Genomic DNA, 19,454 nt, shown 5'->3' with positions numbered 1-19,454 from the left:
CTGGATCTTTCTTAAAAATTGATTTATTTGCTTGCAGTTTCCACACAATGTTATATTCTTACATTAGTGTCAGGTGTACGACTGATTTGACAAGTTTATGATTTCTGCTTATTTCATTTAATCCCAACAACTACCTTTGAGGCAGTTATTACTATATCCAGGGTACAGATGGGGAAACTCAGGCTCAGACAGTGTCGTCAAGCTTACATAGCTAGAGAGTGTTGGGTCTGGATTCAAATCTAGAATTTTCTGGCTTCAGTATCTTGCTCTTCCCTCTCACCTATCCTGCCTTCCTAGAGGGAAGATAAGAGTAACTCAATGAATTAATTCATCTCTCCTCTCTCTCTGAGGCAACTCTGCCTGAAAATGCCACTTCACAAAGATATGCAGTAACCAGTAGAAACCCTTGCTAGGCAAACGTAGGCACTTTGGGAAGTCACATGTTTGTCTTCACGTCGATGAGGTCTACATTATTAACATGGCTCAGAGAGTATAGGTTAGTGTGTTCACTTTTAAGGTTTTCTGAGTCTTCAAATGGTGTTTATAGACTTTCGGAGTAACTGCTATAGCTTTGCCACATCCTTCCACGTTTTGCCAAAGTGTTCTTTCAGCTTTGCAAGGCTACAGGATGGGCTGCCGTTGATCTCGTCTAGGACAGCAGGAGAGCCTGCGTTCCATCTGGAGAGCGCTCATGGTCTAGCAGTCTTGCTCCTGGTGACTGCCCTTAAGGGAAGGATTTCTCACATTCACAGAAGCTCCAACATCTACTGACCATCAAACAAACCATGAATGATCTTATCTCTGCCTAATTATTCCAAATGTAATTATTCATTAACAAGAAAAAAGAATCATTGGTTTAAACATCAAACGAGTGCTTCAGGACATGGCCTCTAGAATGGCAGTGATCTTCTGTGTAGTATAGAAAAACTTCTTACTCTGTTCCTGCTGCTGAATAAGGCCTCTTGCAAAGGGGCATGGTTCAAAGCTTTAGTCCGGATGAAGTTGATAGCATTTCATGCAAGTGGACACGACTTCTCTCAGAATTGGTGGAACAGACTTTGGCATTTTTATGCCGCTGATGAAAATGTTAAATAACAATGATTTTTTTTCACCAAAGCGTCACAGTGAGATATGTTGTCAAGTCACACTTTTCCACCTAGGCTTTCAGGAATAAGATAGTTTCGTTTGGTAAAGATATTTTTCAAAACTATTGATGACTCTTGCAATTTCCAAAAGGAGCTCAAGACTTGAAGTTCTTCTCTGATGATGTCATTTGTTGGAACACTCTTCATCCAGAGTTTCACATGGCTGTCGCTTTTGAAGATTTAGGTCTTAGGTTAAATGCCACCTCCTCAGAGAGACCTTTTCTATCCACTCAGTCTAAGGTTATCATTCCATTTGCTCTCTTTCACGTGTATTTTGTTCATGGCTTTTATCACCTGATGATCTCTTACTTATTGGTTTGCTCTCTCCTCATTCTCCTAGAATGAATGTCCCAAGAAAGCAGGCACCTGACTTATTAATCTGCATTCCCCGCACCTAGAAGAGTACTTGGAATATAGTTGCCAGTACATAGCTGATGAGTAAATGAAAGAATCATGTGAAAACCAGAAACTGGACTAAAAGTTGTCAAATATTTGTATTCAGAAGTGAAAGAATATAGTGACCAATTTCTTGTAATTTGCCTCCAAATATTAAAGTGAATGTTATTATGGATTTGTTTTCAGCAGTTAAGCAAGACATCATTTTAGTTTTCATCCTCTGTTCCAAGCCATGTAACACCCTAACCATTTCCAGAACTTTGGCTTCAGTAAGATCTCTCCAGTTGTGTATGGCCTCTTTAGTTTGGCTGTGTCATCAGTAATCTTGAACGATGCTTTTATGTTGGAGCAACAAAGTTTTACCAGACCTCTAACCTTTTTCACATTAGGCATTCTTCGTAGAATATCAAATAAAATGCACCCTATCTGATGTGTTTTCAGAATGGACAACAGTAAGGTGCTCTATCTCCATTGGATTTGTGCTCCCAATAGCAATGAACCTTGTAATACAAGAAGCAGTGTGGTTTTTTGGTCCAATCACATTTGATGAAAGTAAAATGAAACATAATTAAATTTTTATGTACATCTTTCCCTTGACATTTTCCAACTTGAGCTAGGCCTGACGTAAATGTAGATATATGTCCATAAACCTGGTAGTAGGGGTTTTCCTTAACTCTTAGGGAGACTATCTTAACCTCATAACATAGTAGCATTGATGGTTATGCCTTTGTTGAACCATATCCTAGGTCTCTTCTGGATTATAAAACTTCCTCCTTTCTGCCTTTCTGCCTCCTTTCTGATGAGTGCCTTTTCCACCCGTCTCTGGTTGCTCTGACCTTCATTTCCTATCACAGGCTTCACGCATGCCTCAGGCCAACAAAAGACTTAAGTAGAAACCCAAGGTCAAACTTCAAGCATTGAAATTCTTGCACAGTAGGAAATGTGGGTTGTGGGGAAAGGTCAAGGAGAGTTTATTGATTCTCAGAAAATAATTTGTACACAGATGCTTAACTTTCATTTTACTCCATTTCAGTACTTCCTCAAGAGGCAAGCTTGATAATAAATCAAACTCATGGGACTGCTCCTGGAGTACAGGTTGTATTTGGAGGCTCAAAAAAAAAAAAAAAAAAAAAAAAAAGGTCCAGATGGAAAAGTTTGGGTTTTAGACAGCTGTAGTTTTATTTAGTCTCAATCCTGCTGTCATAAATCACTATTCTGCTCCTTTACCAGTCTCCCTTATTGCTTCCTCAAATAACCACTCTCTCAGTCAAGAAAACAATTACTATGAAAGGGAAGGGATTTGTTTTGGGAGGAATAAATTTTGTTTGTAATTGGCTGAAGGGCATGAATTATTTTAACATCAGTGATGTTTAAATTGCTGATACCATTTTCAAAGTCACTTTATTAAATTAAGAAGCTAGAACCTTGGCTTAGTGGATTTCTCCTTGATTTCCAGGTATTGGATATTTTTACTTAAAATTCTGAATACAAATGCCATCTTTTGATCTTTTGATAACATATGTTATTGGAGAACATCTAGTATAGAATATGGTGCTTTGGAGTGTGCACATGAGAATCGGGGGGAAAAAGTACATGGATAGGAATAAAAGAAAAAGCTCTGGAGTCTGGCTGCCTTGTTGAAATGCCAGTATCACCACTTACTGACTAAACTTGAGCAAGTTACTCAACATTTCTGTGCTTCAGTTTTCTTAATATGGGGGTAATAATAAGCCTACCTTATAGAGCTGTTATTAAATGATTAAATGAGTTAATACACTTACAGGTTTAAGATGACATCTAGGACACTATAAGCCCTCAACAGATGTTAAATACTGTTTTTAATTTATAAATTTTTAGATAATTTAGTGCACAGATTTCTCCACTCCCTGAATTATACCTTGAATAGATGCCTTGAATTGACCTAGATTGGGCCTTTGGATTGAAATTCAACTTATCAAACTGAAGGTCTACAGTAGGTATAATCATTAAGTTTAATTGTTTAAAACATTTTTTAAAGGATTTATTTATTTATTTATTTATTTATTTATTTATTTATTTATTTTGAGAGAGAGAGTGAGAGAGCTTGTGTACACAAAGGAGGGGGCAGGGAGAGGGAGAAGGAGAGGGGAAGCAGACTCTCAGCACACTCAGTGTGAAGTCTGAGGCGGAGCTGGATCTCTCACCATGAGATCGTGACCTGAGCCGAAACCAAAAGTCAGATGCTCCACCTACTAATCCACCCAGGTGCCCCTCAACTGATTAATTTAAAACAGAAACAGAAACAGTTCTAAGAATTGCTATATCTTCCTGCATTAAAAAAGTATTTATACTGTGCTACACCATCAGGGAAATTTTATTACAATATTTAACCAGGTTATTGAAATATGTAACTGGGTAGTTCATGTTGAATAACTTTTACCTTAAGGAAAAGCTCTACTTTACATATTTTATTTGTTTAAATTGTTGAGTTTCTTTTCACAATGGAATAAGCTTTCCTAAATATTGTCTTCTCATTTAAGAGGAGGAATCTTTATCCTCATCCAAATATTTCGAATTCCTGGTCTGCAACAAATGACAGATGCCAGGATGTTACAACCCTTAAAGAATTGGAGCCAGACACTAGAGCCTTCTTAGGGAATTTCTCTAAGGAAAGATAATTTTATTCCTGCACTTAATTAAACTAGATTTTTCAAAACAGATTTTAATTTTGTCTAGTTTAGAAGAAGTGCGATTCATGTTTTCCATTTGGAAGTTTTAATATTTTATGCTACTTTCTCAGGCAGCATGAAGTGTTTTACATCTGGTTTTCCATGTTGTGTGGTAAAGATATTGAAAATAAGGCTAATATTTCTGGAAATATTACTTATAATTTAAGAAAATATAGGGAGATATTAATATTATACTGGTGTTATAAAAGAAAAATACTTCTATTAAACACATTCCAGTGTTTGAATCCTCAAGTAACTTGAAGCTGACGCTTACCCTCCCTGTTTTCCCTGTGTGAAGGCAGCACTGTGAGGAGAGGCCAGTAGCACTTGATTAGTAGCCAAGAGATCTGAGTTAACTCCACTTGGCCATCAATTAATTACTGATCTAGAACAAGTTACTCTTTATGTAGGAGGTACTCTTTATGTAAAATGGGGATGTTGGGTTAATGAATAGCTAATGTCATTTTTATGAGTCAGTAGGTTTATTTTTTTTTAATTATTTATTTTTTTAATTGGAGTTCAATTTTCAACATATAGCATATCACCCAGTGCTCATCCTGTCAAGTGCCGCCCTCAGTACCCGTCACCCAGTCACCACTCCCCCCCCCACCTCCCTCCCTTTCACTACCCCTTGTTCGTTTCCCAGAGTTAGGAGTCTCTCATGTTCTGTCTCGCTTTCTGATATTTCCCACTCATTTTCTCTCCTTTCCCCTTTATTCCCTTTCACTATTTCTTTTATTGCTCAAATGAGTCAGAGGTTTAAAAACTAGTTAAACAAAAGAAGCAAAGCACTTAATCTTTCTGGGTCTCACTTTCTTTACTTAAAATGCAGAGGCTTAAGAATACCTATACTACCTTTGTAGGTAATTTAGGTATTTCAGGGGACAGGGTCTTGAACTGAGGAGCAAAAGGTGTTAAGATTGTGATTATGACAGACGAGTGGTAGCTTAGCTTGGGCTCCTCAACCGAAATGCAAATGCCAAAGAGGTCAGTCAGCAGATGTTTGTTGAGTACCATCTATGCATCTGTCATTTCATTGGACCTGGAGATAAAAGACATTAAAACAATAAATATAAAAGAAAGTAAATTCTAAGGAAGACTGTTTGGCAATAATGGAAAGAACAAATGGAATGGAAATTAAAAACAAAACAAGAGCAGAGATCAACAAAACCAAAAGCTTAGTTTTTCGAAAACACGAATTTAAACAGATAAATCTCCAGTGAGATTTGTCAAGACAAAAAGGCATATGTGAAAGGGAATAGAAGGGAAGGGAGAAGAAATGGGTAGGAAATATCAGAAAGGGAGACAGAACATAAAGACTCCTAACTCTGGGAAGTGAACTAGGGGTGGTGGAAGGGGAGGAGGGCGGAGGGTGGGGGTGAATGGGTGACGGGCACTGAGGGGGGCACTTGACAGGATGAGCACTGGGTGTTATTCTGTATATTGGTAAATTGAACACCAATAAAAAAATAAATTTATTATTAAAAAAAGCAATATGTACAAAAATAAAGGGGGTCATAACACAAGTAGATTCGCAGACAAGATTTAAGAACAAGTCTAGTGGGAATGTCCACCCAGAACCTGCATCTTCCCTTTCAGGCTTTGCTACCTGCATCTGGGTCCTTAGGACTCCTGCTGGGCTTCTAGGGATTGTGGGTGTCATCCCCCCCAAACACCCCGAGGTCAGCCTCTCAGGGGGAAAAGGCATGCTCCCTGAGAGGTGGCCATTTATAGCTTGGTGGTGTGGGCTGGGGTGTCTACAGGTGTGAGCACAAGGCGTTCTGGGAAGGAGTCTGAGACAGGCAAGGGGAGAGAAGGGGGCAGATGCAGCTGGGGCTGTTTGTCACATGCTGATGTAAAACTCCAAGGAATCCACAGTTTCTAAATTCAGACCTGGAGTTCCAGGTCTTTATGAAGATATGCTCATCATGATGTTAGAATCGAGCACACGGACTTTATGTAGCAGCCTAACTTAATTTATAAGTTTTTCATTTACTTTCATATCAATGGTACATAGGTCTTCATTGTACTTTGTCCCAGACCCTGCATATAGTTGCATTGCTAGTGAAAATTCGGATTAGTACAACTCCTATGGGGCAAGCTGGATATAACTGTCGAAGTGACAAATGTGTACTCTTTGGCTCAGAATTCCAATTATGGGAATTACTCTCTAGATGAATTTGTACAGTTGCAAAGTAGAATATGTACAGGGGAATTTTGAAACAATGATCGAGAACAACACAAGTGTCCATCAGTAAGGGGTCAGTTAAATAAATTAGGGTATAGCCATACAATGGACTATAATACAGCTGTAAAAGGAGAGGTGAAAGTTCTCTATGAACCACTGTGGAAAGATTTTCAACATTCATTGTCAAAAGTATAAGAGCAAAAGCTACAGAAAGGAGATGAAGAAAGTAAGACTATAGATTCACGTCGCTTGTGGAAAGATTGGAAAAATTGTAGAAATTACTTGTATATATTTAGGGATGACGTCAAGATTATATATGCCTTTGTTGTTTTTATTTTCTGGCTCTGTGAATATAAAACCTATTAAAATATATAATAAAATAAAGCAGTGAAATATTTAGAAAAGCTAATAAAATCACAAGCCAGCACCATTGGAAACCTTATCCTAGCTAATATAAAAAACTTTGGCCAGGTGGCAATTTTCTAAAAAAAAAAAAAATATATAGATAATCAAATTTACCCCCAAAGGAAGGAAAAAAAAAACCTAACCAACATTGTAACCATTAAAATAGTTGACCTAATAGCAACCCCCCACCCCCCTCCAAAAAGCAAAAACTGACTGCAAATGGTATGTATTGATTACCTTAGATATAATAATAGTATAAAATATGATATAAAAGATAAACGACAATTTCAATATGGTGTGATCTCTGGGTGTAGAGGGAAAGGAATGTTGATAGAAAGGAGTACAAAGGGCTTCAAGTCTTTCTGTAAAGTTTTATTATGTATTTCTTAAAAAGTCCAAAGCAAAGCTGAGAGAAAGTCACTATCTCTTAAAACTGGCTTTGGGTTAGTGAGGGATGTTTTATACTCTGTACGTTGTGTGTTTGAAGCGTTCTACAATTTAGAGATTCACACATTCCCTTGGTTACACAGAGAAGTTTGTCATATAACAATGATGATTAAATCTGTCTTGGTAGATCTGAAGCTCTTTGAGGTCTGGGTCTGTATCTTATTTTTCTTTTATACCAATAGACTTTATTTTTAGAGAAGTTTCGGGCTACGGTGAAATTAAACAGAAAAAGTATAGAGTTCCCATTTATTCCCTCTCTCATCACCCATTCCCCTCCATATCATCCCTTATTATTAATATCTACACTGGTAGATTGTTTTGTTAAAATTAATGAACCAATATCAATGCACTATTAATTAAAATGCATTTTGCATTAGAGTTCATTCTTTGTGTTGTACGGTTCTGTGGATTTTGACCAACACCCAATGACATATCCACTATGGCAATGTCATACAGAATAGCTCACTGCCCTAAAAGTCCCCTGTGCTTCACCGATTCATTCCTCTCTCCCTTTCCCAAACCCCTGATCTTTTTACTGTCTCTGTAGTTTTTCCTTTTCCAGAATGTCATATTTGGAATTAAACATGTAGGCTTTTTAGCCTGGCTTCTGTCACTTAGTTAACGTATTTAAGATTCCTTCGTATCTTTTAGGGGCTTCATAGCTCATTTCTTTTTATGGCTAAATAATATTCCATTGCATGGATATACCACAGCTTTTTAAAAAATCCATTTACCTGTTGAAGGGCATCTTGTTTGCTTCCAGTTTTTGGTGGTTACATATTCAGCTTCTGCAAACATTTATGTGTAGCTTTTTATGTGGGCATGAAGTGTCCACTCATGTGAGTAAACACTTCGGAGCACGGCTGCTAGATTGTGTGGTAAAACTCTGTGTAGCTTTATAAGAAACTGCTAAACTGTCTTCCAAACTGGCTGTACCATTTTCATTCCCACAAGCACTGGACGAAGCTTCTGTTGCTCCACAGCCTGGTTGGCATTCGGTGTTGAGAGTTTTGGATTTTAGTCGTTCTAATAGGTGTGTAGTGTTATTGCACTGCCGTTCACTTTGCACTTCCCTAATGACGTGTGATGTTGAGCGTATTTTCATATGCTTGTTTGCCATCTGTATATCTTCTTTGGTGAGATGTCTGTTCAGATCTTTTGCACACTTTTAATTATTTGCTTGCTTATTGATGAGTTTTAAGAGTTCTGGGTGTATTTTGGTTACCAGTCCTTTATCAGACATGTGATTTAGAAATATTTTTTCCCATTCTGTGTCTTGGTTTTTCCTTCTCTTAACAATGTTTTTTGTGGAGCAGACGTTTTAAATTTTTTTTGGAAGTTCCAATTATCTGATGTATTTACCTATCCTTTTCCCTTCATGGATTGTACTTTTGCTGTTATATCTAAAAAGTCATCATCAACTGAAGGTCACTTAGATTTTCTTCTGTATTATCTTTTGGAAGTTTTATAATTTTGCATTTTATTTATTTTGTTTTTGTTTTTTTTTAATTTAATTTAATTTAACTTTTTTGAAGAACAGCTGGTGAAATCTTTTTTTTTAAAAGACTTTATTTATTTATTCATGAGAGACACAGAGAGAAAGAGGCAGAGACACAGGCAGAGGGAGAAGCAGGCTCCATGCAGGGGGCCCAATGTGGGACTCAGTCCCGGGACTCCAGGATCACGCCCTGGGCCAAAGACAGGCGCTAAACTGCTGAGCCACCCAGGGATCCCCCTATATAAATATATATATATTTTTTTTTTGGTTTTGCAGTTTATATTTAGATTTATGGCATAGTTATTTTTTGTGAAAATTGTTAAGTCTGAGTCTGGATTTATTTTGCATGTTTCTGTCTAATTTTCCCAGCAACATTTATTAAAAGGACTATCCTTTCTCCATTGAGTTGCTCTTACTCCTTTGTCAGAGATCAGTTGACTATGTCTGTTTGGGCTGTTTATGGGCCTGTTTATGGGTTCTCTATTTTGTTCTAATGATCTATTCGTCTCTTCTTTGCCAATACCACAATGTCTTGATTATTGTAGGTTTCACAATGTCTTGAAGTCACATATTCTCAGTGCTTCAACTTTGTTCTCCTTTAATTGTTTTTTTTAATTTTTATTTATTTATGATAGTCACAGAGAGAGGGAGAGAGAGGCAGAGATACAGGCAGAGGGAGAAGCAGGTTCCATGCACCGGGAGCCCGACGTGGGATTCGATCCCAGGTCTCCAGGATCGCGCCCTGGGCCAAAGGCAAGCGCCAAACCGCTGCGCCACCCAGGGATCCCTGTTCTCCTTTAATTGTGTTGGCTATTCTAGGACTTATACATTTGCATATAAACTTTAGTTTTCTTGATATACACAAAACAATTTTCTGGGATTTTGATTGGAATGGCATTAAATCTATAAATCAAGCTGTGAAGAATTGATAATCTAAACATAATGAATCTTCCTATCCATGTGCATGAAATATCTCTCTACTTATTTAGAATTTCTTTTATCAGAAGTTTGTCATTTTCCTCATATAGGTTTTGTATGTATTTTGTTATATTTATATTCATGTATTTCTTTTTTGGTGCTAATTTAAATGGTATTGTGCTTTTAAATCCAAATCCAATTTACTTTTGCACATTAATCTTGCATCTCAAAATCTTACCATAATTGTTTATTAGTTCCAGAAGTTTTTTTGATGAATTACTGGCATTTCTGACATAGATAATCATGTCATCTCTGAATACAGACTTTTATTTCTTTCTCCCAACTTGAAATACCTTTTATTTCCTTTTCTTGTCTTACTGCATTAGTTATGACTTCCAGTATATTGTTGAATAGGAGTGGTGAGAAGGGAAATCCTTGCCATATTCTCCTCTTAGGGGAAAGCATCTAATTTTTCACCGTTAAGTATGAGATTGGGTTTATGTTTTTTTGTGGTTGTTCTGTATCAAGTGTATGTAGTTCTCCTGTATTTTCAGTTTGCTAAGAGTTTTTAACATGACTGGAAATTGGATTCTGTTGAATGCTTTTTCTATATATATATTGATATGATCATTTGATTTTTCTTTTTTAGCCTGTTATGATGAATTACATTAATTGATTTTATTTTTTAATTAAAAATTATTTAAATTAAATTAATTAACATATAATGTATTATTAGTTTCAGAGGTAGAGGTCAGTGATTCATCAGTCTTATATAATACCCAGTGCTTGTTATATCACATGCCCTCCTTAATGTCCATCATCTAGTTACCTCTTCCTCCCACCTCCTTCCCCTCCAAGGGCCCTCAGTTTGTTTCTTTTCTTTTTTTTTAAGATTTTATTTATTTATTCATGAGAGTCACAGAGAGAGAGAGAGAGTCAGAGACACAGGCAGAGGGAGAAGCAGGCTCCCCACAAGGAGCCCGATGTGGGACTCGATCCCCAATTCCGGGATTGAGGACCTGAGCCAAAGGTGGGCACTCAACCGCTTAGCCATCCAGGCATCACTCAGTTTGTTTCCTACGAATAAGAGTCCCTTATGGTTTGTCTCTCTTTCTGATTTCACCTTATTTTATTTTTCCCTCTCTTCCCCTATGATCCTCTGTTTTGTTTCTTAAACTCCACATATGAGTGAGATCATATGATAATTGTCTTTCTCTGATTGACTTATTTGACTTAGAATATCCTCTAGTTCCATCCATGATGTTGCAAATGGCAAGATTTCATTTTTCTTGATGGGTGAGCAGTATTCCATCATATATATATAGATCACATTTTCTTTTTCCATTGATCTGTCAATGAACATCTGTGCTCTTTCTATTGTTTAACTATTGTGGGCGTTGCTGCTGTAAGCATTGGGGTGCAGGTGCCCCTTCAGATCACTACATTTGTATCTTTGGGGTAAATACCCAGTAGTGTAGTGTAGCTGTCTTTTCAACGTTTTGTGGAACCTCCGTACTGTTTTCCAAAGTGGCCACACCAGCTTGCATTCCTAGCAACAGTGGACAAAGGTTCCCCTTTCTCCACATCCTCCCCAAAATTTGTCATTTCCTGACTTGTTCATTTTAGCCATTCTGACTGGTGTGAGATGATGCCTCATTGTGATTTTGATTTGTATTTCTCTGTTGCCAAACGATGTGGAGCATTTTTTCATGTGTCTGTTGGTCATCTGTATGTCTTCTTTGGAGAAATGTCTGTTCATGTCTTCTGTCCATTTCTGTTTTGGATTATTCGTTCTTTGGGTGTTGAGTTTGAGAAGTTCTTTTTTAAAAAAATATTTTATTTATTTATGAGAGAGAGAGAGAGAGGCAGAGAGAGAAGCAGGCTCCATGTAGGGAGCCTGACGCGGGACTCGATCCCTGGACTCCAGGATCATGCCCTGGGATCATGCCCTGGGCTGATCATGCTAATGACATTTAGCAGGTGCTAAACCACTGAGCCACCCAGGGATCCCCTTGAGAAGTTCTTTATAGATTTTGTATACTAGCCCTGTATCTGATGTGCCATTTGCGAATATCTTCTACCATCCTGTAGGTTGTCTTTTAGTTTTGTTGACAGTTTCCTTTGTTGTACAAAAACTTTTTATCTTGATGAAGTCCCAATAGTTCATTTTTGCTTTTGTTTCCCTTGCTTTTGGAGACAGGTCTAGCAAGAAGTTGCTGTGGCCAAGGTCACAGAGGATGCTGCAGAGTTCTCCTCTAGGATTTTCATGGATCCTTGTTTCACATTTAGGTCATCCATTTTGAGTCTGTTTTTGTGTATGGTGTGAGGAATTGGTCTAGTTTCATTCTATGAAACATGTCCAGTTTTCAGTTTTCACAACACCATTTTTTGAAGAGACTGTCTTTTTTTTCTATTGGATATTCTTTCTTACTTTGTTGAAGATTAGTTGACTACAGAGTTGAGGGTCCATTTCTGGGTTCTCTAATCTGTTCCACTGATCTATGTGTCTGTTTTTGTGCCAGTGTCACACTATTTTGATGATTACAGCTTTGTAATATAGCTTGAAGTCTGGAATTCTGACGCCACCAGTTCTGTTTTCTTTTTCAACATTTCTATGGTTATTCAAAATCTTTTCTGGTTCCATACAAATTTTAGGATAATTTGTTCTAACTCTGTGAAATAAGTTGATGGTATTTTGATAGGGATTGCAATGAATGTGTAGATTGCTCTAGGTAACATAGACATTTTAGCAATATTTGTTCTTCAAATTCATGAGCATGGAATATTTTTCCATTTCTTTGTGTCTTCTTTAATTTCTTTCATGAATGTTCTATAGTTTTCTGAGTTTAGATCTTTTACCTATTTGGTTAGGTTTATTTCTAGGTATCTTATGGTTTTGATGTAATTGTAAGGGACTGGTTCTTTAATTTCTCTTTCTTCTGTTTCATTGTTGGTGTACAGAAATGCCACTGATTTCCGTGCATTGATTTTATAGCCTGCCACTTTGCTGAATTCCTGTAAGAGTTCTAGCAATTTTGGGCTGGTCTTTTGGGTTTTCCACATAGAGTATCATGTCATCTGCAAAGAGTGAGAATTTGACTTCTTCTTTGCTAATTTGGATGCCTTTTATTTATTTATTTTTTGTTGTTGCCTGATTGCTGAGGCTAGGACTTCTAGTACTATATTGAATAGCAGCGGTGAGAGTGGACATCCCTGTCTTGTTTCTGATCTTAGGGGAAAGGCTCCCAGTGTTTCCCCATTAAGAATGATATTTGCTGTGGGCTTTTCATAGATGGCTTTTATGACATCGAGGTATGTTCCCTCTATCTCTACACTGTGAAAGGTTTTAAGAATGGATGCTATACTTTGTCAAATGCTTTTTCTGCATCTATTGAGAGGATCATATGGTTCTTGTCCTTTCTTATATTAATGTAGGGTATCATATTGATTGATTTGCAGATGTTGAACCACCCTTGGTGGTGGATTTATTCCAGTCCAGGAATAAATCCCACTTGGTCATGGTGAATAAGTCTTTTAATATACCTTTGGATCCTATTGGCTAGCATTTTGGTGAGAATTTTAGCATTCCATGTTGGTCTGTAATATCTGTGATATTGGTCTGTAATTCTCCTTTCTGGTGGGGTCTTTGTCTGGTTTGGGATCAAGGTAATGCTGGCCTCATAGAAAGAGTTTGGAAGGTTTCCTTCCATTTCTACTTTTTGAAACAGCTTTAGAAGAACAGATACTAATCTTCTTTAAATGTTTGGTAGAATTCCCCTGGGAAGCCATCCATCCCTGGACTCTTGTTTGTTGGGAGGTTTTTAATGACCGCTTCAATCTCCTTGCTGGTTATGGGTCTGTTCAGATTTTCTATTTCTTTCTGATTCAGTTTTGGTAGTTCAGACATTTCTAGGAATGCATCCATTTCTTCCAGATTGCCTAATTTGTTAACGTAATTGCTCATAACATGTTCTTATAATTGTATTTCTTCGGCGTTGGCTGTGATCTCTCCTCTTTCATTCATTATTTAATTTATTTGGGTCCTTTCTCCTGTGTTTACCAATCTTATTAATTCTTTCAAAGAATCAGCTCTTAGTTTCATTTATCTGTTCTACTGTTCTTTTGGTTTCTATTTCATTGATTTCTGCTCTAATCTTTATTATTTCTCTTATCCTACTTGGTGTAGGCTTTATTTGCTGTTCTTTTTCCAACTCCTTTAGGTGTAATGTTAGGTTGTGTATTTGAGGTCTTTCCTGTTTTTTGAGAAAGGCTTGTATTGCTGTATATACTCCCCTCTTAGGACCACCTTTGCTGTCAATATGTGGAAATGAATTTCATTTGTGTATCTATTTTGTATCATTTAGTCTTGCTAAATTCACTTTTTGGTGGACATTAAGATTGTTGAAAGCATTTGGTGATGTCACTTGCAACAAAGAATGAACATTCTCAGGTGGCTCAGTAGTGGAGCACCTGCCTTTGGCTCAAGGTGTGATCCCCGGGTCTGGGATCGAGTCCCACATCGGGCTCCCTGAATGGAGCCTGCTTCTCCCTCTGCCTGGGTCTCTGCTTCTCTCTCTGTGTGTCTCTCATGAATAAATAAATAAAATCTTTAAAAAAATGAACATTCTATTTCTTCCTTTCTTAACTTTATGCTTTTATTTTGTTTTGTTTTACCTTTAGCCCTGGGTTCAGTACAATGTTGAATGAAAGTGGCTACAGCATCTCTTCTGTCAATCTTAAGGGAGAAAGCATTCAATATTACACTATTAAGTTTGATGTTATTGATAGGTTCCTCATAGATGATTTTTATTAGCTTGAGGAAATTTCCTTTTATTTCTTGTTTGCTGAGAGTTAAAAGAATGTCAGATGCTTTTAGGCCCCTACACTTGTTGAAATAATCATATGGTCTTCCCACTTTTTTCTGTCATATGGTGAATTAAATTATTTGATTTTCTATTGTTAGACCAACTTTGCACTCCTGGTATAAACCTCACTTGGCCATGATATATTATCAGTTCTATGTATTGCTGGATTTGGTTTGCTACCTTTAAAGAAATTTTGCATCTGTGTAACTGAGATTTATTGGTCTGTACTTTTCTGCTTCTGTAATATTTTTGTCAGATTTTGGTATCAGAATTATCTTGGCATTGTGGAATATATGGGAAGCTTCTCTCTTTCTCTATTTTCTGAAAGAATTTACATTAGGCTGGTATTATTTCTTCCCTAATTCACTGGTAAAACTGTCTGGGCTAGTAGTTGGTTGCTTTCAAGATTTTTTCCTTATCTTTAAGATTCAGAAGTTTGACCATGGTATGTGTAAGTGTGGTTTTCCTTGTATTTATTTTGCTTGGGTTGTGTTGAGCTTCTTGGATCTATAGGTTAAAGTTCTTAGCCAGATTTGAGAAATTTTGACCATAATTTCTTTTGGTATATTAAATGCCCTATTCCTTCTTTCTTTCTGGAACTCCAGTTGTATACATATTAGACTGCTTTATATTGTCTCACATGTCCCTGGAACTCTGTTTTTTATCTATCTTATTTTTCTTCCCAGATTTGAGGGGAGTTTACATATAGACTTTGAGCCACAAAGTAGAGCCCTTAGTGGAAATACTGTGTAAACTTGGAATAGCCTTCAGTTTCTGTCTGCTTTTCATTGCTGTCCAAAGTCCCCAAGTAGTTTCCTTTCTCTTTCCTCTTCCTCTTCCCCCTCCTTCTCCTCTCCTTCTCCTTTCCTCCTCCTTCTCCTACCCCCCCTTCCCCACCTCCTCCTCTTTCTTGACAACTTTTGTCCAGAATTTAAAAGTGTTATCTGTGGGAGGCTTAAATTATACAATCTATTCCATCATTATTGGAGCTGGAACTCTGCTTTCTGTATTCTTAAGCTTAGTTAATTCATTCACCACCCACCCTACCTTCAATGTAGAGATACCAGTGTGCCCAACTCAAAATAACTAGTCACCAGATCCTTACAATCCTGTCTCAGGCATGCTTCCTGAATCTGTTGAGACTTAACTTCCTTAGAGCCACTGCCCTAGATCTGATCCCCATTCAACTGGCTTTCCTTGCCCCCTCACCTCAGTCACTTCCTATATCACTTGAGATATCTTTCTAAAACCACATTTTTTTATTATGTTACTACTTTGTTTTAAGATCTCTCTAGACTCTTGCAGGATTAAATCTCATTGGCTTGGTCTATAAACCCTCTCACAATCCAGTTTGCGTCCTGCTGTTGCTCCACATAGAACCAATATTCCTGATTTGTTAAGCGTTGCTATGTTCCTTGAACACATCAGAACTTTCCATATTTTTGTGGTTTTGCACTTTGTATCCTGCCTATTTGGGGCTACTCTTTTTATTTGGCTTTTCTAGATTCAGCCTTAAAATCTGATTCAAATACCACTTCTTCTGGAAAGTTCTCCCTGAATAAGTTACTTCTGTCCTCAACATCTCTCTTCTTTGTTCTTGAAGTACTTACAAATCTGCATGTTGGCTTGGTTGGCTGGTCTATCTATCTATCCATCCATCTATCTCATCTATATAATCTCCCATTTTCCCCAGTAGATACTAATCTCCTTGATCAAGGTATTGTTCTTTCAAATGTAGTTTTTTGGTCTTTATAATCTCTTGTAATCATTGTATGTACTGTTTAGATTCTCAATGTGTATTTTTGTTGATGATAATATTACAAAAAAATTACTTCTCCACTGGTACTCAAAGTAATTGTTTTACATATAGAAATCAAAGGCCACAGATCCAAAAGGAGAAACTGATCAGCCAGTTGGTGTACTATTCTATTATTTATTGTTTTGTTTTGTTTTGTTTTAAGGATCATTAACCTCCTCATCAACCATCCCTATAGACTTCTGCAGGAATGGTGGAACCTGGGAAAATGGCAGATGCGTTTGTCCAGACTTGTGGAAAGGACGGAGGTGTACCATTGGTAAGTTATTTGGAATGGTACTAAGGTATGAGGTTTAGGTGACTTGTGTTAATAAGGACAACAGCAAAGCTTCCTGAAGCTTCTGTTAATAATTTAGTAACAATGGATATAATGATGGTGGCTTTAAGATGTGTTTGTTAGCTTAATAGTAAAAGTGGAGTATTCTTTTTGGGCTACTTACCTGTATGTTCAATTTACCTAGGGTATTTCCCAACTTTCCAGTTTGTGTGTAACCTGACAGGTGCTTTTCCTTCTTGTTGCAGTGCCTATTCAGGGCAAGGGGTGGTATGGTTTCCTCAGGTCCTTTCAGTTAGTGATACACTATATTATCCCATTTCAAATATCACAGTTCTAACATATTTAACTTTTCTGAAATCAAGGCACATCTTCCTATCCAAGGCTATATTTAGATGAAGCTTTTGCCTTTTTATCCTTTCTCTTGATAAGATGTTATTAAATTAGTTTGACTTCAGGCAGTGTTCTCAGAATCAAAGTTCAAAGCCACTTTTATTTTTTTTAATTTTTAAAATTGTTTTAAAGATTTATTTATTTATTTGTGAAAGACACACAGAGAGAGACAGAGACAAAGACAGAGACAGAGACAGAAACATAGGCAGAGGGAGAAGCAGCACCCTGGAGGGAGCCCAATGCAGGACTCAATCCCAGGACCCCGGGATCATGACCTGAGTCAAAGGCAAATGCTCAACCACTGACCCACCCAGGTACCCCACCACTTCTTTTTTTTTTCACTTCTTTTTTAAATTAAAGTACAGTTGACACACAATGTTACATTAGTTTTAGTGTACAACATAGTTTTTATGTACAACATAGTGATTTAACAATTCTATCCATTATGCTTGCTCACCTCAAGTGTAGCTCCCATCTGTCACCATACAATGCTATTATGATACCACTGAACTGTATCACTTATGCCGCAGTTTTTATTCCCGTGGCCTATTCATTCCATAACTGGAAGCCTGTATCTCCCATTTGCCTTTTTCTATTTTGCCCATCCTCCCACCTTTCACCTCTGGCAACCATTCTTTTATTCTCTGTGTTTATAGGTCTGGTTCTGCTTTTTGTTTATTCATTTATTTTGTCTTTTAGATTCCACATATAAGTGAAATAATATGTATTTTTCTTTTTCTGTCTGACTATTTCACCTAGCATAATACTCTGTAGGTCCATCTATGTTGTTGCAAATGGCAAGGTCTCATTCTTTTTCACAACTGAGTCATACACGCACACACACATACACACACACATACCACACACACTCTTAGGCTACTTTCATGTCTTGGATATTGTAAATAATGCTTCAAAGCTGCATCTTCATCTGCAGTATGCTTCCCAATACTCGGTACACTTTATGCTGCCTGCCTAGGAGCCAGAGCCCTAGAAATACACTCCTATAATTTGCTACATTCCTACGAGTCAGTATATCTCACATGCTCCATGACTTTGGTCTTTTTGCTTTGACCCACATCCTCATGGTACCCTTTGGTACTACAGGTTCTATATCTTTAATTTTTAAGATTTCAACTAATTTGATTTCATGATCCTTCTGATGTGTCAGTGATCACATTCTACTTACCTCTACCAAGTTACATATTGTGCACATTTTAACTAGAACCCATTATCTAACATACTAGTTTTTCTAATGGTATTAGCTGAACCAGATAAAAGAGTATGAAGTGTCTGGTGGGTCAGTGGGTCCTAAAGTCTTCTATTTTCCTTCAAATTATACTGAATAGGTTTCGAACTTTGACTTTAATCTGGTTTGAAAATTTAAGAAGAAAATTATTATTTATGATGAAAAAATGTTTCATTTTCATTACAGCTAATTTCTGTGAAAACAGTACCTATGAAAGTTTTACTTTTGACAGAATTCCAGTGGGAAAATATGGATCTTCTCATCAAAGATGTGATAAGGACACATTAAATGGTATGTGTTTTTCCAAACATCTCCTGTGTAAGTATACGAATCACTATGCTGGGTCAGAGCTATCATCCCTCCAACTAGTATTAAGCCCCTGGAAGAGGCATCAAAGAAGGCCTTGTGAAAGGGTTTGGCTCTGTTTCATGATGCCAATGTTCAAAATTTAGGATACAACTTCACATAATTCTAATTCTCCTAAAAACTGTAATATGGATCAGTTATAAATTCCTTTTAATCCATCATTTTCCTTTGGTTTATTTTCCCAGTTTCATCCATGTCCTGGAATTTGAACACATTAATATCTATTCATTGAGTTATATAATTTGTCTGAATTTTAAACATTAGTTATAGATTTGTACCATATCCACTTTCAAACTTCTATCTTTCTAGGTAGAAATGGTCAGTTAAGTCTGTCCACACTTGGTAGTTCTTCATCTCCTTGGTCATCTTAGTTATCCATCTTGGAACATTCTCCAGCTTCATCACACTTTTCTTGAAGCACGACAACCTTGCTTGCATAGAGACATTCCAAGAATAAAGGAGCAAATAACATTTTCTAATTTCTTATATGCTCCCTGTGGATATGTAGGATTTTGACAAGCTGTTTTATTGCTGTATTGGGTTATATCTTCCAAGAATAGCCCTTAAAAATTCCTTTCCTGACAGCTCAGAGCCCATTATGCCATATGATTTTCCCTTAATGTTTTATCTGAACCTTGTTTGCATTGACTTCCATTTGACCAGTCCTCCTATTTCTCACACCTTCCTGCAGGATATAATTTCCTACAGAATAAGATATCTCAGTAACACAGCCAATTCTAGATCATTTATGAAAATGCTTGATAGAAATTCTGTCAGTAATAACCCTGC

General features: G+C 37.1%; 1 protein-coding gene across 1 annotated transcript in view; it reads left to right on the top strand.

The window, feature by feature from the left end:
* ADGRG7 (adhesion G protein-coupled receptor G7) overlaps nt 1-19,454 on the top strand; it is a 76,506-nt gene that overhangs the window by 16,289 nt on the left and 40,763 nt on the right. The window contains exons 3-4 of the mRNA XM_055315927.1: nt 16,532-16,645; nt 18,486-18,590. Of these exons, the coding sequence (XP_055171902.1) occupies nt 16,532-16,645; nt 18,486-18,590 (219 nt within the window). The remainder of the gene's footprint in view (nt 1-16,531; nt 16,646-18,485; nt 18,591-19,454) is intronic.

The sequence above is a fragment of the Nyctereutes procyonoides genome, unplaced genomic scaffold (assembly GCF_905146905.1).
Source record: "Nyctereutes procyonoides isolate TBG_1078 unplaced genomic scaffold, NYPRO_anot_genome, whole genome shotgun sequence".
NCBI lineage: Eukaryota > Metazoa > Chordata > Mammalia > Carnivora > Canidae > Nyctereutes > Nyctereutes procyonoides.
This window is presented reverse-complemented; position numbering and strand designations above follow the sequence as displayed.